At 40.2% G+C, this 25,211-nt stretch overlaps 1 protein-coding gene across 6 annotated transcripts in view; it reads left to right on the top strand.

Moving 5' to 3' along the window:
* Positions 1 to 2,631: 2,631 nt before the first annotated feature.
* Positions 2,632 to 25,211, top strand: part of LOC137283522 (LIM domain-binding protein 3-like) — a 30,349-nt gene continuing 7,769 nt past the window's right edge. The window contains exons 1-2 of one of the 6 annotated variants that reach the window (XM_067815073.1): positions 2,632 to 3,014; positions 24,936 to 25,084. In XM_067815073.1, coding sequence (XP_067671174.1) covers positions 2,901 to 3,014; positions 24,936 to 25,084 — 263 coding nt within the window. In that variant the 5' untranslated portion in view covers positions 2,632 to 2,900. Of the gene's footprint in view, positions 3,015 to 15,982; positions 16,310 to 24,935; positions 25,085 to 25,211 lie in introns of those variants that run through there. The other 5 variants (XM_067815072.1, XM_067815070.1, XM_067815071.1 and 2 more) reach the window with 5 other exon arrangements.

The following is a 25,211-nucleotide window of genomic DNA, read 5'->3' as shown; positions in this document are numbered from 1 at the left end:
TTGTGAGTACGTATGACAGAAATAGGGTTGGACTTTGATTCAGTTAGTAGGGACGTGTACTATGAGTACGTATGACAGAAATGGGGTTGGACTTTGATCCAGTTAGTAGGGATGTGGACTGTGAGTACGTATGACAGAAATGGGGTTGGACTTTGATTCCGTCCGACAGATACGTGTAAGAGTCAGAACAGCATTCATCTGTAACATTCAGTAACATTCATCTATGCAGACTGTCGTCTCTTAGCCTTTACCGCGTACGTGTCGTCTTTCTTAACAGAGACGAATACATCGCTTCAGAATGAGTAATAGTATACATTTTATATGAAACATTTTATGAATGCACACGCCAAACAACTGATATTCGTGAAACAATACATTCATAAAAGTTGAATAATTAACGCAATTTTCATGCCCATTTATTAATGCCATGTCTCAATGCATATCTTTCTCACGTTTCATTTGATTTCTTGACGCCTATGGCACGCTGATTATTCCCCAAGGTCAGGTGAAAAGCCTAAACTGGTTAAGTCATAGAATCGACTCTCATACATCTGTTAACGTACCTGGCACTTTACCGTGTTTGTGTGCGAGATATCTACTTTAGTGTATTTATACACATACCCACTAGGGTGTTTATTACAAGTAGTTATCAATAGACACAAAATTGTCAATTACGGTATTTCAACCGGAGTTGGTATTCGCAGAATGAGTGGTTCACGGAACGTGTGCGTATTCCCCATATATAATATATTTAGAACATGACTTTACAGTTCGGAAACGTCTCAAAACTACGTCATTTACAACATCAATCACAACATACAAATACATACGCACGTTATTCTTAGAATACATGTTTTTATTGAAGAGTTGAGAACGACTTCAACAAGCTATATAAACCATGAAAAACTAAATGAGAAAGCAAAGGCTATCGTTTGAACGGGAAGTTAAGAGTTCTAAAAGTCCTTGCAGGAAATGCTCTGGTTCTCTGCTAAGAAGATTCTAGAAGCATGGAACATTTTTTTTGTCTTAGACGCCAGGCTTTGGGGAAATATCAACCACACACAAAAGACATAGGGAAGTCTCGAGGAATTACTCTCTAGTGGTGGATGACTCATTTATCTCATATTAAACCCTCTTGTCCTCAACACATTTTCTTGCATCGTTCATATTTTAACTGTGCTATTCATAAAGTATATTGGACGGTTTAACGCATCCGTGATTACGCAGGTAGACATAACTACTGTCATTAATAGTAAACAAGTGCCAATACATATTAGTTACCCCACGCTCAAAACCATACCACTCACAGTAAAATCCGTCTTCCATTAACCCATCACACAATGATGGGCCCATATGTTAAAGATGATCGACACTATTTTCACCTTGAGGAATCGGAAAAAGGTTTAGCATTACGTCAGTTGGAATGGAAACCACGCGTTTCAGAAAGTGCCGGTCCGCTGTAAATAAAAAAAATGGATATTTTTTCCGTTCTCACGAAATAACACCGTAGCAAATTTTTACCATTAAATGCAGACTTTTGGCACTTATATATCATTAACTCCATTCACAAGGAACTGTATATTATTTCAGTTTTATTCAATGGTGAAATAAAATAAGGAATGAAGAAAGGTATGTCAGATCTTTTTCCCTTCTCAGGAAACAGCACCGTAGCATATTGTCACTATTAGTAACAGACTTTTGGCATAATGCACCATGGACTCTTTTCGGAACTATAACCTTTTCATTCAAACAGTTTTACTCGACAGGGAAACACAATGAGGAATTACGTAAGGCTTGCAAACATTTTTGTCGCTCCAACGTGAGTTTGACTTCTGTGACTGTTCTAAGGTGAAAACGTCCTAAACATCGACTAGACGCTAGTGTCGAACTACGGATTACTTTTTCCAAAATTAAGTGGGTCTACGAGAAAAAAATCGTTTATTGCCACCTCGCCTTGAAGTTCTGAAAATGAACACACAAACGAAACCTCACGGCAAGACATTTTGTGTCACAATACTGAATCTGACAAAGGTGTTTTGAAATGTATGAAGGAATCAGAAAGCTGACATTACTGTCATTAGCAGTGGTCCATGGGAAACAGCACCAAAACGCAGAGATGCCACAGAAACACTCTCTGCATCTTAATTAAATGTATTCTTCATTAACTGAGAATCCCTTGGTGTGTAACTTTAAAGATACGCCAAGTCGTGATCTTTGTTAACCCCCTGCATGAGCTGCACATCCTTCTAGAAATCAGATGTGTGGGTGGATGTATTGGGAGAGGGATTCCAGGGAAGGGGGGAGGATTGTGCTGTACCAGGATTATTGGTATAGCATTACCTATGTGCTCTCCGCTTATAACCTGTTCGACACTGTTTATCTGACTGATATTGCGAGATGTTACAAGGATCAAGTTTCAGGCACTGCATCGTCAATCTTGCACTGTGTTGCGGCACATTTCAAAAGAGTGAAAAATAAATGACATAAACAGATCCTATCTAACTATCGCCTAAATGCACACGCTGCAGCTAGCCTAGTGCAAGCTCAGTGTTCCGTTGCTCATCTTGCTTTCCCTACCACGTGGGCACACTTTCTAAATTGGGCAATACCGAACGCTGCACGGTAGTTGGGAGACACTCGATACCTTCTCCCACCACGTCACAAGTGAAGTATATTTGGCGCAGGAGCATCTTCACGAGCACCAGGCTTTCTTCATCACAGGATATTGGCATTCGCGAGATTCTTTCTCCCCGAGCGTCTGTGCCTCGCTCTGAAGAGTGGCGAAGGTATTTCGGCTGATTTCGGCCCGAGACCATCGCAAGGTACCAATCACCGTTGTGGCGCGAGTGTCGCCTGCAGCTGTCCGATTCACCTCAATGATGGCATAGTGAAAAGACAAAATGACAGGCTTTAGCAAATTCCAGGTTCGACTCTTCAGAGATTCCTTCAACACTCCGTGGGGCTTTCGGCTTCAGGGTGGGAAGGACCTGAATCAAGCCCTTGTCGTTCAAAGGGTAAGTGCATCCATTCGTCTGCTACCCGTGTGTGCGAGTGAGGTGAATATGTTCAGAATACAAACCCCCTTACCTTTTATAGTAGCAGACGACTCGGTGTGCAGAGCTTAATGAGAGACGGGAAAAAACCGTCAACATACGTGTGTTGTTCCTGGATTAGTTGAAAACTCCCAGCCTCATTTCCAATTTTCCCGGGTTCCGCGTTCCGGTTGTAGGTAAGTTTTCACCTGTAATGGAAGGTCATCCGTCATGCTTTGACCTTCATCATTTAACCGGACAGGTGGATGGTCACTTTTTATTTGCATAACATATATACTTATTAAATCATCAAAAGATATTTCCAAACCGATAGGATTTCCAAAATCTGTGGTAGTAACCTAACACCTGTTCAGTGGGTGCTTTATAGAGTGCTTCTGACGGCTTAGAGGCAGGAGTTGTAGAATATTCTGAGAAACTATGGAACAATTACTTGCCGCTCTCTTTAATTTTAGTATGTCGGGAGGTAGATCCAAGCTGCATCTTTGTTGCAGATGACCTGCTTATACATTGAATGACCTTGTAGGTATTGACAGGTAGGTTGATCGGTATCTGTGGAAGGTCTTATGATAGTGCAGCTTTTTCTCGCGTTACCGAGTCACGTAATCGTTACCTTATGGGGGTACTGGTGGATGATGGATACGGGGCACTTACTTTTCTGATTAGCGTAATAGGGAGACGCGGATATGATTTCACTCATAAATGCCAACGCACACCTTTCTGCCATTAAGACCAGTACTGAGGCCAGCAGTCACCGGTCAGGGAATTTAGCACGGTTTTTTCCTTTTCAAAAGCAAATGTCATTGTAAGTGTTCTCATTTGAGCAACGAAATTTTAAAAATGAAATGTAAACAGTGAAAATGTGTCTTTAATTTAGACTGAAATAAAACTATTATGCATGTTCCATGTTTGTATGAAGGATATTATTTTGGGATAAATCCTACTATTTTGATGTTATTTTCAGTATTTTTTGTAAGAATTTTGCCATGGTTATAAGTGTATGTAAGGTATTGTTTATTTTTACAAGGGTTGTTTTATGTAAGTGACAGATTTCACATGTTTGAAATTTTGCATAGATAAAGTATATACCAACTCGTCACATGTGCAAACCGTATGTTGTGACATTTACAAATCTGGGCCAGGTCAGGTGGAATGTAAAGGTCAGCCCGTGACATACTAACCGGATGGTTATTCCGGAATCTTTCGAAACGGAGATATGAAGCAATACTTATTCGTAATATTTAAACACTCATTTAATTTAATCTTTTTGTCGAAACTATTGACTTTAATTTTAGCATACTGTGAACGTTGTTCTTTGAGGAAAGTAGATTCAGATACAGGTGTCAAAGAATGTATTGTTTTGTTGTGACATCTTCGATATAATTCTAACGTAATGGTAACATTAGACATATGGACAGTGTATGCCATCAAATGGCATGACAAACACCTGATTATGTGGAGTTACCAAAAGGCCGAGACAAGCGGTGTATCGATATTTTTGCCCATATAACCCACCGGACAACAGATAGCCATGATATTAAAATATGTCAATAGATAACTGGTGGTTGGTGTCAGTTGTTATACACACTACTAGTACCGACATCAGACAACAATGCCTGTAAGGTATTTTAATAAATATATCAAGACGTTTAATATGTTTTATTGTACCGATATTAGACTAAAGATACAGTCAGATAAGGAATAAAGGAGTTGACAAGAGTTTTCTTTTCGTGTACCGATGGTTGTGACCGTTAAACGATATCTCGAGATAAGGGAGTTCGAGTTAACCAAGTATTTTTGTTGGTGTAAAGATGTTTGTGACCGATACACGATATAACGAGATACGGGAGTTCGGGTTAACCAGATGTTTGGTGTTATGTAGTTATGATTGTGACCCCTGTACTATAACTCGCGATAACGGAGTTTGCGTTAACCATTTATTGCTGATGGTGTATCGATGTTTGTGATCGATAAACGACATATCGAGATAAGGGAGTTCTAGTTAACCAGGTATAGCTATTGGTGCGCCAATGTTTGTTACCGATATACGATATATCGCGATAACGGAGTTCTAGTTAACCAGGTATAGCTATTGGTGAACCGATGTTTGTGACCGATAAACAATGTATCGAGATAAGGGAGTTCTAGTTAACCAGGTATAGCTGTTGGTGCACCGATGTTTCTAATCGACAAACAATATATCGAGTTAAACGGGGTTCAAGTTAATCAGTTCAGTGCAGTGTCTTACTGGCTACATGCTGCTACATGTCATAGAGATGACACTTCACATTTAACGTGATGTTTCAAAGTGCGACTAGAACTTTGCTCTTCAGTGACAGAGATACCGGTTTTGTCTCTTCATCAGTAGTGGATTTTAACCTGTTTGGTCTCTCAGTTGCTAGTAAATTTATAAACAGGTTAGTTTGTATGTTGTTTCGATACACCATTTGTGCTATCCTTTTCTGTTAAGTATACGGTATCTCTGCATCTGACCTTACGGATATTTATGGAATCTATTAGGGAACACATGTTCTTGATACTGTGATACCGAATGATGCATGTAACACTGTAGCATTCGAAAAGTCTGGCAAGGCATATAGAGCTGCCTCTTTCCGTATCCTACTGCATTGCGTCACCGGGAGACGGATGGATTTAGAATAAGCCGGTAATTGCTGAGAGCATTCTATTCTTACGGGATATAAGGAGATAACGCCCCATCCGTGCGCTCTCAGCACATCTGGAACAGATGATAACAGGTAAATAGATAGTATATTATGTCAATTATGTTAATATGCCCACCGTTATTAGTGAGTGAGTATAGTTTTACGTCACTTTTAGGAATATTCCAGCAATATCACGGCGGGTTTTTAAGACACTATTATGCTTGATGAGAGCGCTGGGTGAGAGCGAAAGAGGTCACACAAGGGTGGAGGTGGGGAGATCGGGGCCGGGGGTGGGTGCGCCTCCTGAATTTAAAGTTTGTTCCTGTAATGTAGAATTTGTTACTAAAATAACTAGCCTTCCTAGCTTAGACTGTCTATGTCGAGGTTACACCTGTAACATATACATTGCCCATAGAGTTTTATGAAAACAGATTATGACTTGGTTACTGTGGCCAGGGGAATTAAGGGAAGTATGCTTCACAGTATGTTGCCCGTGTAAGCCAGCTTGTTCGGACAGCCTGTTTCTGTACATGAGTCCTCCCTGGTTCTCAATGGTGTAATTCAGTCCTTGTAGGGTATATGTGGAAGGCTCTTTTAAAGGTAACACCCGAAGTATAATATCACAAGAATATTGTTCACCCACTCGTCTTAAATGGCGTCATTTCATTCCTTTTTACAATCTTTCAAAAATTGTTAGTAGCTTATTCCAATGGCATTTAGATGAACAGAAGAACAAGGGAGATAATTCTTTCAAAATAGTTATTTATGTGACAAAATAGTTGCATATCCATCAAGTTATCTCCTCTGATTAATGAGTACCGAGCAAAACTGAATGTGGTCTGCATCCACAGATGTATTGATATCAGCGTACACAAGAGCTTTTCCCAGGTTTTGTTTCCTCTTGTTTCTTCTGTTATTGTGAGTTTATCACTACAAATACAGTTGTATGCCGTATAGTAACATCACTGTATCTCTTATTTATGTGGCCTTAAAATAATATCATTGTTGTAGGTCACACAGCAACTCGCTCTGCCTTTGTATCTGTAGGTCATACAGTGGCATAACTGAACCTGTGTATGTGTAGACCATATAGTAATATCGTTGTACTTCTGTATGTGTAGACCATTTAATAATATAATAATGTACCTCCGTATCTGTAGGCCATATAATAACATAGTACTGTAACTGTGTATGTGTAGGTCATACAGTAGCATAGCTGTATCCGTGTATGAGTAGGTCGTACAGTCACATAATTATTACTGTGTGTCTGTAGGTCATACAATAACATAGCCGTACTTTTGTATGTGTAGGTCATGCAGTAACACAACTGTACCAGTGTATCTGTATGTCATACAGTAAAATAACTGGTAGGTCATGCAGTAACATAACAGTACCTGTGTATCTGTAGGTGATGCACTACGATAACTGTACCTGTGTATGTGTAGGCCATACAATAAAATAACTGTACCCGTGTAGGAGTAGGTCATACAGGCACATAATTATTCCTGTGTCTGTAGGTCATACAATAACATAGCCGTACTTTCGTATGTGTAGGTCATGCAGTAACATAACTGTACCAGTGTATCTGTATGTCATACAGTAAAATAACTGTACCTGTGTATGTGTAGGTCATGCAGTAACATAACAGTACCTGTGTATGTGTAGGTCATACAGTAACATAACTGTACCTGTGTATGTGTAGGTCATGCAGTAACATAGCAGTACCTGTGTATCTGTGGGCCATACAATAACATAACAGTACCTGTGTATCTGTAGGTGATGCACTACGATAACTGTACCTGTGTATGTGTAGGTCATACAGTAAAATAACTGTACCTGTGTATCGGTAGGTTATGCAGTAACATAACTGTACCCGTGTATGTGTAGGTCATGCAGTAACATAACTGTACCAGTGTATCTGTGGGCCATACAATAACATAACAGTACCTGTGTATCTGTAGGTGATGCACTACGATAACTGTACCTGTGTATGTGTAGGTCATACAGTAAAATAACTGTACCTGTGTATGTGTAGATCATGCAGTAACATAACTGTACCCGTGTATGTGTAGGTCATGCAGTAACATAACAGTACCAGTGTATCTGTGGGCCATACAATAACATAACAGTACCTGTGTATGTGTAAGTCATGCAGTCACATAATTATTCCTGTGTGTCTGTAGGCCATACAATAACATAGTCGTACTTTTGTATGTGTAGGTCATACAGTTACATAACTGTACCAGTGTATCTGTATGTCATACAGTAAAATAACTGTACCTGTGTATGTGTAGGTCATGCAGTAACATAACAGTACCTGTGTATCTGTGGGCCATACAATAACATAACAGTACCTGTGTATGTGTAGGTCATGCAGTAACATAACAGTACCTGTGTATCTGTAGGTCATGCAGTAACATAACTGTACCTGTGTATGTGTAGGTCATACAATAAAATAACTGTACCTGTGTATCGGTAGGTTATGCAGTAACATAACTGTACCTGTGTATGTGTATGCTATACAGTAACATAACTGTACCTGTGTATGTGTAGGTCATGCAGTAAGATAACTGTACCTGTGTATCTGGGGGTCATACAATAACATAACTGTGCCTGTGTATCGGAAGGTCATGCAATAACAAAGCTATCTGTGTATCTGCAGGTCATGTCGCGGGTTTTTCATATTGTACGTGTTTGGAGAATAGAACGCAAACCTTCGAAATTGTACAGCGACCATGTTACCTACTAGGCCACTATTCTGCCCCTTAGACAATATAAAACATGGAAACTTGAGCTGAAAAAGTTAAACGATAATTACTCCTGCACCCAAGGCAGAAACACTCGTACGTTCTGGTGAGGTCGGTAACATAAACAGGGTTTCCTCATATCGGAGTTGAGTTAATTGGGAAACAGATCACGTTATGTGTATACACTAACCTGCGTTGGTGTTTACTACTGTGAAATTCAGATGAAGAGAAGGAACCGGAGTCTGTTCAGTGACTGTTGAAGATAACACTTCAGCTTCATCAGTTAAACACTGAGCATCCACTCGCGTGGTCGGTCTTAACAAGGGTTGTAGACTGACGGTGAAAATGTATATCTTAGGTGGAAACGTGCTGCTAGATTTAAATTGGAAGGAAGAGAGAATCCAGACTTGATTGTTATACAACGGTAGATTTATTAAGATCTGGGAATTGGGAAGAAAATGGTTTTACTGACTGCGAGACTAGAGACGATGCCCCACTCCTATTGGCCCATTTTCAAATGCTTAGTCTTTGAACTGAATGTATATTCATTGTAACAAAAATCCATTTAAATTGGAAAGAGGGTGAGGAAAATCTGACTCGCTTTATTTAGGTCTTTCATATTGCATAAAGGGCAGGACGGGAGGGAAAATAGTGTCATTCGGGAACTGTGAGACAGACTACGTATTTCCAGACCAGATGCAGACGTTGCAGTATATGTGCTATAACTGCAATTTGGACTCAACTGCTTATTCATATTGTAATTTTTACCAGACAATGTGGTGCCGGAACGACTTCAAGTACTCAATTCATTTTACAAACTCGCAAGGGAGGACAGTGTAGTTTAAATATCATTTGATCTGGGTGTTTAGTTAAAACGATACCAAAATAAAAATAATAAAAAAAAAGAAATTGTTCGCTGAGGAAAATGGTTGCCTAGTAATATATATTATTTGGAACAATGTCAAATACTGTAATTGTTCCTTTTTAGGCGAAAAGAGATTTCTGAAACTTTGAATGAAACAAATTTATGCAAGCAATAACAACAAACGCTCTCCCTCCCCCGCCCTGCCCTGCACACACACGGTTATACCGCTGGACACTTTCAAGATTATCTACAGACTGTGTACTGGACCCTGTGATTGTTTAGCTGGTTGTTGAGTCGTGTTCCATGATGTTTGTACGTAGGTTTTATTTATATCCTTTTCCTCATGGCATGGCGAGGAATTCCTGTAACCTTGGCAGGGTGCATGTGTTGTCATGGCAACAGCAGACGGATGTAAGGGAGGTGAAGGTCAGAATAGATTCTCAGACAAACGGTTCTTGTCATGAGTGAACATTTGTACACCATTTCTAGCACCATGTTGCCATGGCTACAAGTGACATATTGGTTTCATCAGTACCTAACTAGTGTCCTTGATGCCACTCTCAGACCGGCTAGCTTCTAGTGGCCTATAAGCATATTAGTTTCGATATGAAACTAACAGGTGTACCGAAAACATACCGCTCGTTGTAAACTAACCTATAAAAGATCGTCAGACTGTAAAATATTTCCGGTCTGTTTTGCTAATATGTTTTAATATGTTTGAAGGGCACATTAAAGGGTCACTGATCCAGAGTAGTTCCTAGGGACTGTTTATTGCTTTTGTTGTTTCGCCCGTGTATACCCGGATGATATCCCAGAATTCTTGACTGGGTTGCGATCTCTGCTGCGCCTTCCGCAAGCGCAAATGGTAGTATAGGCATAATGTGCATATACTCACACTGACCAACAAAAGCGAAATATTTCTTAAATCACTAATATTTCCATCTTCATTATTATGATAACACATGGACGCAATTTGTGTCGAAAATATGCATTTAACGCCAAGCCACTTCCCAAATCCTTCATGTGAACAGAAAACATTTCACGTCGGTGTTTCAATACATGTTTTGTCAATGAATCTGTTGCACAGGTAAAGATAATTATAGCCGTGTAACGGTATCCAAAACTTACTGTAAACAAGAAACTTTCACCAATGTTTCTTGTACAAAATCTTGGATACGAACGACTCAGATGTGGTTTGACTGTGTATGAACATTTTGTAAAACCGTTAGAAATGTAAACACGCCTTTGCCGTTTTTTTCCGAATAATGTCCGTGTGGAGGATACAGTTTAGAATGAATCCCAGCTGAGGTATGTTGGTTGTGTTTGTAGTCTGTATCAGTCACTGAACCATATTATTTTCCTTACTGCCAAGCCCTCTCTGCAATGCTAAAGGCCTAAATGAAGCAAATCTAGATTTCTTCAGGTAAATCATTGGTCTCCCTCGGGATGTATATATGGGTTTATTTGTTACTATTAAAAGTATATACACTGCACTATGACTATATAGCAACTAGTGTAGTATAGTACAGTACCTTTAAACAGTATGGAATATTTTTCAAATCCAAGTGTGTGCATATCCAAGTGTGTAACCCTAGAAGCAGTCTGGAGAAACATGATATGTTTACACACTCCACGACACGTCCAGATATTACGCCTCGTCATTTCTGGTTCATGCCTATGTGTGAATCCGTACTAGTGTAATGATGTGGCGTATTTGAGGAATAGAGTTACAAGTAGTCTGTCATACAGACCCTGTGTAAATCCTGATAGGGTCCATGCAAGTAGCAACAGTAATGTAAGTTCCCTTGGTCCCCAGTATGGTGATCTACCTTCAGTTGTTGGTGATCTTTAGCCTATTTTTATATTATGTCTTACCCAAATTGTGCTGTTAGTTTCAACTTCATGTGCTAGTTTTAAAATCGAATTGTGATACTCTAGTTTTTTTTACCGTACTTTGACGACGGGTTTCACGATATATACATGTTCTTTATAATAACGTTTGTGACGTTACTTTATTAACTGATATGTGACGCTAACTTATAACTCACTCACTCATACAGACCCTGAAGCCAATATAACTCACAAAACCCTCGCAAGTCTAGAAAATGTATGTATGTATGTATGTATGTATGTATGTATGTATGTATGTATGATGGATGGATGGATGGATGGATGGATGTACGGATGTATGTATGTATGTATGTATGGATGGATGGATGGATGGATGGATGGATCGAGCATGCATGCATGCATGTATCTGTGTGTGTTGGAAGTATTACATTATTCCTGAGGTGGTACAATAATCGCTCTCTCGAAATAAAAGTGCAGACGTGGAGATACGTACAGCTAGTTGTTCCAGCACCAGTTAGACATAGTCTCTGATAGAGTAAGTCCCACGAATGATACCTGCCATGGGAATCGGGTGGATACAATGTCGGACAGAGATGGCTGTGTGTCACCACGATTCCGTAATCTTGGATAGTACGATCTACCCTAATTCCATTCCTTAGTTTTTCTGACAAACTTTTATTTATAGACTAGATATATTGCAGACTGTGGCGTTAGACAACACTTAACCTCTCCCAGGATTCTCCCATGAATCAGTTCCCCAGTCGACCATAATATGGTGCAACCTTAGCTTTTCCCGCTTTTACTGTCGTTTATTTTCTCGTTGCACGATGGTTATTTTCACCACAACTGTATTCTCCATATTTTAAGTCACTTGGGTACATAACTTGCGCTTCACTACAGATGAACTAGTCATTATCTGACAAAGTTAATTACTAGAAGTCACAATCGAAAAAGGAATTAAACATATAACTGAAATATGAAACACACATGATGTCGCCCTGGCGTGGAGGTAAGGACATCCATGACGGTGATACATAATCCTTGATCACCTTGACTACGATTCTAGTGTTGTGAGAGCCACCTAGGGCTTTGTCAAAGAAACACACACCAGACCCTATTCACTGATACCTTTGCGTTTTTCAACTCTTGAAAGAAGTCTCCGTTCCATGACAACTCTGCGTTGCCACCCTCTAAACAAAGTGTCACCATTCCCTACTACCTGTTTGAATACCCTCTAGACCAGATAACACCGTTCGCTATCACATCTGTGAATATCCTCTAAACCAGGCGTTACCGTTCCCTATCACCTCTGTGAATATCCTGTAAATCCGGTGTCACCGCTCCCGTAAACCCATGTGTCCGTACCCTCTAAACCAGGTGTCATCAGACAGTGTTTTATTGCCTCTAGACCAGATCAGACGTTACCTGGTTTCCTCTCTGCACAGCAGTACCCAGCAGAACACAACAGTACACCACAGCATCCAGCAGTACGCAACAGTACACAGCAGTACCCATCAGTACACATCAGTACACAACAGTACCCAGCAGTACATATCAGTACACAACAGTACACAACAGTACCCAGCACCACACAGCAGTACACACCAGTGCCCAGCTGTTGGCTGTAGACCCGTATTGCCTGTAACCCAGAGTTAATGGAAATGATGCCGGTAAGCGCGATATGCACGCTATGTTTATAAACACTGATATGTTGAACACACTGACATGACTGCAAGCCAACACAGCTTTACACCGTCGGCTCAGTGCTCATCATGCCCAACGCCAAAATTGATTGTGGAGTCTGATACATTACATAATTTGGTCATCTCTGAAATAATCATATACCCACAATTGTATTTGTAAAACTCTTGACATGTTACCTGAACCGTTCTAACATACCATAAACATCACTGCAGCCTATACATTATTGACCCCAACCAGTGATTGATATCATGAACATACGGTGTGACAAAATGCATTCACACAAGTGATTCAGCCTGACTATTGGATCTCTTATATCAATAACGACAAAGGACCATTTCTTTGCGAAAGGGAAAGGCAAAGATAATTTGCTCTCAGGCGCCCGATTCCAAGACTTCAGTTTCTCTCTGACGCAGCAACGTGTTGACTTTGGGTCTTTCAAATCTTTTCCTTACATTCGTGTTACAGATACATTAGAATTACAAATTAGAATTAGAATTAATTGTTACAATCAACACAAATATGCATTCACTGCGGTGCCAGCTGATACCATCGTAGGCCTAATTGCTTCTACCCACCGCATACAAGAGCCTGACTTCACTAATCGTTGCAATCATATATGTCAAAACAACAATTTGGGAATCTCAAGTTTGTCTGGCGGCTTAGATGCCTAGAACATTACAAATAGATTACAATACCAGTTGAACATTACAAGTTGATTTCAATACCAATTGAACATTACAAGTAGATTACAATACCAATTGAACATTACAAGTAGATTACAATACCAATTGAACAAATGCTCTGAAAGGCAATACCAGTGGGTATAAGTAAATTGTAACTATTTACTAGTCTGATTGACTACTAGTAAATCTAACGGACCAGATACCAGGCAAGGAATTTCGTTTCTTAATAATGAACTATGTTCACAGCGATGCTTTGATTATTGGAGTGAGTGAGTTAGTGGGTGAGTTAAACTTTTACATTGCATCAGCAATATTACAGCTATATAGCGATGAAAACAAGGTAATTAATTTAAAATATCTATCACCAAAGCACAAGAAAAGTAACATGACTATCACATATATCTATATGTTAACGCTAGAAATTAAGTACCAAATACTTTAAATACAGAGGACGATACAATATAAAAACCTTCTATATGTCGCCATCAACTGAAGCTAGATCACCATACTAGGGACCATGGGGACTTGCTTTTTACTTTTGCTGCCTGCATTGACCCTATCCTTCCAGCCGCTGGCGGTGGTAGGACATATTAAGACAAACATCAGAAGAACAAAAATACTGTGTTTGTTTTAAAAATCTGGTAAGTTGAAATCTAGCTTTGGATTATTAAACAAGACATCAAGCTAGTCACTACTAGATATTAAGCAAGGCATTACTAGTCCTACAGTAAGACTAACTAGATTTTCAGCAGGGAAAGGCAACATTAGTCCGTCTACAACACAACATCTATTCAGCAAGACAGTACTAGTCTGCCGGTCGGACTGGCTTCCTTCGTATTCCTTCTATTTAGCGCTTGTATCGAACCTCGGATATATCGCAGTACTCACGTCGGCCCCTTTAATTTCGATACAACGCAAGTCATTACTAGCCTGGGACCCTGTCCGTGAATAGCATTATGCCATTCGTAAGCTCTGCGATAGTACAGAGTTACGACAGGTTGTGGATTGGGTTCCTGAATATTAAAAACCAGGCTTTTTCTGACCGGACAATATGACTAGATCTACAGGTATATTACTGTACCACTTAGACAGATACCACTACCTTGCTCATTGCCAATTTGCTGACTCAGTAGATCTACAGGATACAGCAGAGCTGTACAATGACTATCCCTGGTCAGCCTAATAACTACAAGATGTCTGAACGCCTGTCTGTCGGAGTTTACGTCACGGGGCGGTGAGAGAAAGGTCGGTGGTATTTTGGTAACAACTTGTTCCACACAAGGATGGATCCTGTACGCTAGGGGAACAGCATCGCAGTTTCTAGCCTCCGACATCCATGCTGCACCTGTCCAGTAACATAAGGTTTCAGATTTCAGGTTTAACTGTAAAAAGTGTACTTTTTTGGCCGATCGTAAAAGATTAAAAATTCTGCAGGCTCGAAAACAAACTAAATTTAGGTTCGATTTACCAACTAAATGTACACGACCGGGTATATAGAAACGGAAACCTTTGAAAAAACTGTACCAACTACTAAAAACTCTAAGGCAAGTTAACCAAAATCTCACGAATAAACACTACAACAACAACAAAAACAAAATAAACAAACAAAAAACAATTAACAAAAAAACCCTAACAAACAAGCAAAAACATATCAAAACAAAAGACACCCCCAAGATAAAATGAAATAAAATGTAGGTAAAAAAGGTAAATACCAAAAAGTAAACAAAAACAAACTCCACAATAAACAAAACAAACCACAACAAACATTCAAACCAACAAAAGTAACAAACAACAAAAGCAAACAAACAAATGCATAAAATAAAGCAACACAAAGCAATCCCAAACATGACTCACTATAAAGCAGAGGCAATACAACACTATACAACACAATCATACATGAATTCATGCATAATAATAAATAATGCACAGCCTCTTCAGCTTACGTTTTAAACACACGCATATCGCGTTCTTCGAGTGATATCGTTCATCAGCAATACTAAATATAAACATTCTGAGGTCGGTTTGATGCAGTAATATATATAATCATATGTTAGGCAAACAGTACAAGGGATATCTAAATTACACCTCCTTGAATATTATAGATATAAAAACATATTAAACATTTTTAATTGTATCTCACGTTCCAAATGAAAAGAAGATAAATCAAACTTTAATAATTACCATGTTCTTTAACCTCCTTACATAATAAGTGTATCGACTTCGTGTGTATATTTACCAACATCCGCACTGAAATCTGATGAACTCCAAGCTGGTAAACATTACCGTCATATAACAACCTGGTTTACCCACAGAGCGCACACCAATTACAAGTGGCACCTCGATGCTCCTATTACCCCAGCTGTCGGGAGGGAGGAAGGGAGGCGAAAGTATTTTTGTTCTCCAGTTAAGCCGCTCCACCATATCGCTGAAATTTGATGGAATTAAGATACACGCAGTTGCCATTTAAGCATTTTATTAGCTTTGGACGCGTCCTGAAATTCCTTTCCTTCATCAATACTATTATCACTGCTCCTCATCAGATTCGTATCTGAGTACTCGATAAATGGGTTATATTTGTTACAGAATTTTCATGTTATAATTACGGTGTAGCCTCGTGCTCTGCAGTAGGGCTAGTGAGATCAGTCGAGGCGGAACCTTTGCCAAGATGATTGTCGAAAAACGAACTCTCCGTACAACTCGCACGACTACTGAAACAGAGAAAAGGACTGTGAGAAGGACGAGTAAGGTATGATTAATTTTCACTATGTCATATTTCTGCATGTCGGACGTAGTTTGGGGTCAAGGTAGTAGCTGACCGCACCTACAAAGTCCTTTTAACTGTGAATTCCCGGTATTTAACGTTAAATCTACGTCAAGGAATCGTGACACATTTGACGACGTAACCTGGACGTGTTTCCATAAAGTTCCCAGTATCAACCTTCAGTTGATGTATATGAATAATTTATGTGTATGATTCTATATGATCTATTCCTTGATAACTTTTCTACGAGGTTGGATCGGAATGAGTTATGAAATTCATCAAATCAAAACGCCCACAGAGACGTATATCTGACCCAAAATGTATGCATTTTATTAAAACACCTCGCATGCCGATATACCACCTTCCTTGCCTCCACAAAGGTAGACAAGATGTGAGATTTGGTAGGCTGCCAGCGGTAAGGTGAGACCGACCTCTACTGTACTGGCTGTAGATGAACACTCCTGGGCTTTCACTGCCGCCTGCAGTAGCATCAGCATTGGTTCCAAGGTTATAGCCATGCTGCTGCCTCGGCAGTTTTTGAGCAGGTGGAACAAGCGTTTCTAGCGCTGTGGTTAAGTACGTGGTGGATTATCACTGTTCATAGGTTGGCGCTTTTTGATGTATTTTACAGGTTAATGAGTATGGTTTTATGCCGCTTTTATCATTATTCCTTCAACCACACCCCAGATATTGGGGACAGCAGAAATCATCTTCACACATTGTATCCATGTGAAGCAACAAACCCAGGTCTTCGGCGTGACGAACGAATGCTTTACCCACAAGGCTTCCACATCGCCCCAATATAAGCTTCTTCTGAGGTACTATTTGTTTTGACCTGGTATAAAATGTAACCAACATATCATAAGCTACAACATCTTTATAAAATCAAATGTTTTCATTCATCTCTTAGCATATACATGAACAAACATGAATATGAATATGAAAATAGTACACATTAATATATTGCTACTAGTTGTACATATGCAAACAGCAATAATACTAGTTTGTGTCAAGTATGTGCACTAAAACATCCATTTTCTGTAGAAGCAGAAAACTGCTTAAGATCTTGTATTTAAATGTAAAAAATGTGAAGATAGTACACAATGATATTTTGGTTACAGTTCAGTGTAGGCAATATAACTAGGTTCATATTACTAGGTTGAGTAAAGGCTTTGTAGGCATCCATTTTCTGTAGAAGGAGGACTGTCATATCTTATGACGTATGTTTCTTTTATAAGTGTATGACGTATGTTTCTTTTATAAGTGTATTTGCCCTTCACAGCATAGCGTTTAAGAACAAACATGAAGGATCTTTGTGATCTAGATTAAAAGATTATAACTTTGTGTCCCTGTGATATCATTAACACATATCCAAAACGACTAGTTGAACTAAACAAACCCACGCCCTCCGAAGGTATTAGGAAGCCTCCATCTTAGCATTCCTTCACAGAATAGTTGAGTCAAGGATCTGTCATCAGTCCCTTTCTTTCTATGGTAATGCACAATTTATCCGTCCCCGTAACAGTTCCATTCGGTTACCATCAAACGGTTGAGATCCGATTCCACTTGTTGTTATTCTGCCATTTGTTCTAAATACGACTCTTAAAGTAAATTCCTAAACTGTAAATCTTGCTAATATCCTCTCGCATAATAACACGCAACGCCAGGTGAAATGTGTTACTCGATCTAGATTCAGCCTTTATACAAACCTCATTACTTGAGTCAAACAAATCTGAAGGATGACGGGAAGTGATTGTACTTCAAAATAAATGTATTTCTACCTGAAAGTACTTAACTGGTAATTTAGGAAAGCAAACCCTTTCTGTTTGGCTATCGCTACCTCCTTGCTTCACCACTGACCTGGGACGACCACAGTTATGTTGTAATCTCAGTCTGATATGCGTGGCATGGCGGCCGTCTTAATGACGTCTATGTTTACTTCTTAACTATCATCTGGTACGGACCTAAATTAACCAATTACTGGAAGGACCGCTGCAAGAGGTTGCCAGATTTGCTTTGATGTATGGTGCGAGTGCGTGCTTGACGAAACTTCTCGAGTGCTAACAGTGGGTATTCTATGGTCGGAGGGGTTTAAGGGGTACTTGGTATATGAATGTAATCAGCAATGTCACTGGGAAGTGTTCTGCAGTAACTATTATGTTTATATAATAAGTATAATTCACATGTACCTCAAACTGGCTTCTGCATCATAATGTTATTTGAAGAACGGGTTAAGTGCCCATTACCATTTCTTGTTCAATGGGCATATTGGTGTTCATGGCTCGTCATATTCTTGCCATAGTTCGGACGTTCAAACACCACGTTCAGCATCGATGTCTCATTTAGACTTTGAGAAAGAATGTTTGAATGAGAAGGAATGTTTAAAGATTGAGATGAAAATGCAGCAGAGAGTGTTAGGATGATCCTGGCAGGGCCCTTGCTCCCTCCACATGCACTCGAGTAAGCGACTGGGCCTTATCCCAGAAAGTGCTGCCTAGTCGAACCACCAAGAACTTTCCCTATACACCCCCCAACACTGCATCCATCTACATTGTCAGATCCCGATCACTCTCTTGATTTGCGCCAAGAGATCAAGAGGTACCAAACCAAGGTCATCGAGAACAATGGGGAGTCTGATGACAGTATACTTGGGATGTAAGCTAGACTTGTCAAAGGAACAGAAAATTCAATGATATAAAAACTTCATTTACTTTATCAAAAAGATCAGGTTTGATGGCTGGAATTCTTCTGATGCCGTCTATGGGCCTATTCCTCAGAGGTTTGAAGGCATCATTTTTCATGACGCACGGGACATGTTCAGGGTCGCACCATGGATGGGTCTTGAAGTCAAAGCCACAGGCACCGCAGAGACGGTAGTAATGCCAACGAGCCATACCATTATGTCGTGGAAGATATGCTGTTTGTGGGAAGGAAGGGCATCCACTGACAAGGTGTTGGACAATCTACCAGTTGATCATATACCAAAGAATTCGGGTGTTCTTTAACTGTACACTTGGTGTATTGTACATTAGTGGTTGACTCCAACGTCTTTACACCTGTTCACAGGTGGTTCCGATCACTACACATCAACCTCGCTGGATCACTAGCTTGGCGCCCATTTTGCCCACAGCGCCCCGCGACGAATGTTTCCTCGACGAATGTGTGTCAGTTGTGATCGCAAGTAGTAACCTACTACCCAGGCCTTTAATGTCATTCAGAGACAGAACCAAAGGTCATGGCCCTGGCACAGTCAAAGGTCATGTATCCCTGCACCATGATCACAACATTATCCGTATCCCAGTAAATGTTTGACAGTCATAGCCTTTTAATGTCCATTGGTACCAATGTAATGGTTTCCTTGTTTTCAAGGATTTCTTGTTGATTTACTATTTCTTATTTTCACCCACATGTATTCATATTGTGGTTTTCGAGCCACTTTGTAGCAGTTGCTTAGTTAATGTCAGAAGTTTGAAGAAGTCAAGTGTTATTCATTTCACAGCCTCAGTACAGCTATATCTGTAGGAACCGAGAACGTAGATAACATGGAATGCTTAAACATCTACTGGGATCCCAACGAAGAGAAAGAAAAGTGATTATCAGGCATTTTTCGAAAAGTTTTCCGCTTAAAAGAAGTTACATGTGTTGAAATAATATGCGTGAGCGATGGCACAGGCTATTGAAAAGGATGGAATAAAAGTTGAGGATAGAACACTGGCAGCGTTCCCACTGCTGATATAGATGAGCCGTGTACAGTACCCTGGACTCCAGCACATGCAGTTGTGCCTGAAAGCCCCAGTCACCTTGGAACAGGGCGAGGCATGTCCTGGCAAAAAAGTATGGCCAGTGAAAACATGTAAATTGTTTATCTAACTGGTTTGGGTCTACTTGTGATATGCTTAGCATCAGAATGGGTTTTACGTATTATGCAAATTTCTTTTAAAAACACAATTGTCCGTCCGACAAGGTACACATAGCAATTAATGACAGGTAGCATCGAATGACATCTAAGCACAAAAAGTGTATAAAAGATAGGGGTTCATTGCAGTATTAATTATGAATGTATGACTGAGCCATTATCAACTGATGGCACTTTCTGATTCTTCGACAATCGTTTCTCATGGAAAAAGTTATCAGGTAAAAAATGGTGGCCCGTTTATATATGCTGTCCTTGTGGAAACGTCTTGACAAATTTATAGAAAAGGTAAATTGTAGGTTGGCCTCTAGCTCAATTGCAACTTCCAACGCCATAGACGACCAGGTCAGCGGAGCACTCTGTACTAGGCTTAATAGTGTTTGTCTTGCAAATTCTATTAACATGGTGTGTATATATCTTTCACATGCAATCACAGTTGCTACAAACTGTCACCGAGGGCTGGAAATGCGCGACGCCATCAGTTGCGGGTTACGACATCGGCAACTGTTGCGGCGGGGATACGTTTTTCTGATCCTTCGCCGTTTTTTTTTTGTGAGAGGTTTATCAACCCTCTCCTAAATCTGGGCAATGGCAAGGCTGTAGATGTCTGTAAACATTTTTGTACGAGACACTTGGTTATATTCTGTCAAGGTGTTACCTTTTTAACAAACCATTTCAATCGACGCATGAATGCTGATGTTGACGAAATGAAGTACTGGTCTCTCGTGATACCAGGAGAAATATGACAGCTCGCGGGAACACATTGTATAAAAAATGACTTCGACATAGCATATGTTGTTTGTTAACTTTATTCGACTTAAGAAAATAGGAGCAAGTCTAGATTTCAGCAGATTCTGATTTTCCCATCTCAGTGAGAATCCTTTTCAGTCTGAAATGATTTTTCTTTACATACGATTTATATTCACAGACATTGGAACAAAACGATGATGACAGGTGGCATTAATGTTCTTGAACCATTCGCTATGTAGTTATGTCCCTTATCAGTTAGGATCCGATGATGGCGGGTTCGAATCCAAGCACCCTAAGTACAGCAATATGTTTCCTGAAGGGTAGATGTCATCTTAACCCAGCTTCCTAACCGGAACCTAATCCCTCAAACCCAACAAAACATTCCGAAAATGATTTTTATTGTTTAATAGTTGTAGGGTTAAAGGTTTTGATATTTAAACATCTTTAGATAGCATTGTATCCAGGGCCCGGTCCTACAAAACTGCTGTGCCACAACGTAGCCATAAGCATTTACGAGTATGGGTATAAATACAGGTTATAATGATCTGAGAGCTATCTTTATTAATTGGACCTCTGGACTATAGCCGAGACCTATAGGTGGTCCCCTGGAAACTGACCATAGGACTGTAACGGCACCACGTCTCTGTAACGTCTCTGGTTATTGAAGGACGAACGCTTCAGCTGTTATTCCGCAGTTGTTCGCATCGCATCTTTCAGCATAATGTGGCAATTAGAGGAAAAGACTTTATCAGCTGGTTTGTAAAAGCCAGTAAGCAATTTTTATGTTGGAACTCAAACTGAAATATCGTGCTGTGTAGTTGACCCAGTATTCATAAGTGCATTTCTGTCTTCGAAGCAGATTTGTTTACGGTTTGAATAAGGATTTGCGTGGGGTTATGAAACAGGGTTTCTTGCAGATGAGGCGTCGGAAAGGATTTCCGTACCATGGGATGTTGGAAAGGATATTTAGTTAATGAAATCATGGAAAGCTTTTTGTAATTACTGGTGTCATGCAAAGGATATTATTTCTTGTAATTTCGGTAGATAATTTTGGTTCAGATGAAAAGGTTAGACCGCGTATATTGGACCACTGAACGTTTTTGATGCTTACACTCTAATCGCATGCCCTTTGGTACCTGACATACAGAACCTGAAACTGATATAGCCAATGAAAGTCTAGATTAGTTGGCAAGTGCGGATTACTACAGTTTCCGGAAAGGAAGAAATCTGCTATCGACTCTTTATTTTTTATCAACATTTTTACTAAATGTTTTTTTGCGACTCATTTCTGAGACTACATGGTAGTCTACCTCTTTGGAAGGGGTTGAAATATCCTGTAGATTCAACATTCGTCAAGGTCATCTAAGTAGTACTGCAACTGGGAACTCTGATAATAGAGTCTCCTAGTATAGGCAGTCCGTACCTCAGTTTATATACTACAGCGTTTCACTTAACAAAATTAACAGTAAATACCCTATGACAAAACGATTTGTACTTTCTTGCAGATTCCTCAGCTCGTGACGTCTTTCATAATCCAAATACACCATCCAGTCACAGTTATTGCCAAAACAAATACTATTTCAGGTTGGAACTGAAGAATTCCCGTGTGTGCAAAAAGACGTTTCTGACTGGTGGTATATGGTGGCTTCTTTCTCGTTAGGAGCGTCGTGTTCTATTCATATCTAGCCAAGCCTGGACTGCGAGGAACCCAGTGTTGGTGGAACTCTATAATTACTTTTCCAGAGCAGTCAACAAATTGCTCTGTGGAAGCTCCCCCATCCACAAACCAACCTGTTATAAGCCGGCTTCTGTTATCAGCGATACATGTCGGATAGTGAAGTTGCCTCACTAACAGGCTCCTTCGTACATCTTAACGCAAGGTGTTATGTTCACAGACGTGACAAACGTGGATGAAATAGATTCGAAACATACATCTCATTCGAAATGTTTACACGGTAGTAGTAGTTACTTAACAGTTTCTACGTGTTGCTGTTTACACGTTACGGCCTTAGAGTAATATGTTTACGTTGTACGGCCTTCTCTTGTACGTATTGTATTTCCACCGTACGGCATTCACTTAATGGCGATTACTGCTTCCAGGTTGCTCGTATTACTGTTTACGTAATACTTTTACCATACAATATTCACTCAATGGTGATTACAACTGAACGTGTTTTACGTCATTTGTTTATATTGTGCGGTTTTCATCCTGCGGTGTTTATATTAACTTGTTGAGTCTGATGCTGCTTGCATTATTCGTTCTTCGCGTAATTCGTTTAAACCGGGGGCGGTGGGGTAGCGTAGTGGTTAAGGCGTTCGCTCGTCACGCCGAAGACCCGGGTTCGATTCCCCACATGGATACAATGTGTGAAGCCCATTTTCTGGTGTCCCCCGCCGTGGTATTGCTGGAATATTGCTAAAAGCGGCGTAAGACGTAACTCACTCACCCACTCACTCGTTTAAACCGTTCGCGTCAGCTCATTTATACTGTATGGTTAGGATGATATTTTATGTGTTTACATCTGCAGTGGTGCTTCATGTGATTATTGAACTTCATGAAATTATCATCAGACCGCGTGGTGTTCGTGTATTGTTTTCATGTAGTTTGGGGAACTACTCTTTTAGCAGTGTTTAGAAAGATATGTTTTCATGTACAATATACGATCTTTCTGTGATACCATATTCTATATGCTAGAGCCCCAGTGACACGAGAGATTCTTAACGTCAGGAAATCTAGGCTTGCTTGATTTAAGAATTCAGCATGGTATCAAGGGCGGGGTGACAGACTTTGGATCTCCCAACAATCACCTCCATGGCCATTCTGCTGCATAGCTGGAATCCACATTATCTCGTTACGTCAGAGGTCACAGAGGTCATGGTCACGGAGCTATTCACACGGTAGACTTGTTACATATGTATTTACATATCACCAGATCTGCGTTTTGCATATTCTCTCAAACTAACAATAGTTGAATAACAAAAACAATACTGATCTCCTTATCGGATGTTAAGAATTCCAAGCCTTAATACCATTCCAATACCCAATGCCTCTCAGAGTCGGCGAAAGTGACATCTGGCGGTCACGCTGTCAACTAGACTCGAACACGTAAAGAACACAGTGATATTACAATAATATTGTTCGTTTCGACGTTAAAGACCATTCACTAACCCATGTTATGTCATATCCCCGTAAATCTCAAATTCGAACGTTACGCCAAGGATCCGCACATGGCTGCACTGTACATGTATTTGCATACATTGGCAGTGGGAACCAAGTACAATATATCTTCCTTTGCCCACTGTCTCGTTAGTAACAGTGGTCTCGTCAGTAACAGTGCAGTACACGCACTGACATTTGATAGGGACTAGAGCAGTGTGGAACATCCTGCTTAAAAACCAAGGGATATCCCAAACATCAGGGGGGTGATTGTTAGAGAAATACTGATACTGTATTAAGTACTGATCAGGGTTAATGTAGTGCGATGTAGAGTATGTGGTCCAAAGGTCTAGACTAGAGCCCTTGAAGTGCCCTTGCCTTCGCCAGTGCAAAACATTTACTGTAACTCCAGTGTGGTCTTAAGTCTGTGGGTTGTGCTGGTTCAGTGCACACACCTTCCACCTGAACGTTAGTGTTTTTCCCAGGTCAGGCAAGTCTACAAGTCTGCATGCAGTAAGTCATTATTTCAGTTTGTGAGAAGGAGCGCATATACGAATAAAAACTGTAATGATCCACGATGACGTTTCGGTGCTGGCGTGAACTGGCTGTAGAGGCGCCATTTTGATGGAGTAGGAAGAAGCTGCCGAGTGCCTGAGTGATTGAATGACTGAGTGACTGAGTGAAACATATATGCTTAACGGCAAATCAGCCATATACGAAATAGGGCCCTTGGCAATCAAAGTCCAGTTCCCCTGACACGGAATCACGTTACCTCGTTATCTCCATTCCAGGTGTTTTCCAACAGCCCTGCGGAAGGTGTGCTCCAGAGAGGTGACGTCATTGTTTCCATCGGCAACAGGAACGGCGACGAGTTGACACACAAGCAAGCCAAGGACCTCATAGAAGGAGGCGGAGGACAGGTCAACCTTGTTGTTACCAGGTATCTGATTGATAGGTTTTTCCTATCATCATTCTCCAATGATAAATACTCAGAAAGCTGATAGACTTTCGTTTTGGAAATGACGTCACAAGGATGTGCGTCTCTCATGACATCACCAAACCAACTG

Source organism: Haliotis asinina, chromosome 5 (genome assembly GCF_037392515.1).
Source record: "Haliotis asinina isolate JCU_RB_2024 chromosome 5, JCU_Hal_asi_v2, whole genome shotgun sequence".
In the NCBI taxonomy this organism is placed as follows: domain Eukaryota; kingdom Metazoa; phylum Mollusca; class Gastropoda; order Lepetellida; family Haliotidae; genus Haliotis; species Haliotis asinina.
Note: the sequence above shows the minus strand (reverse complement) of the source record. Positions and strands in the feature narration are given on the sequence as shown.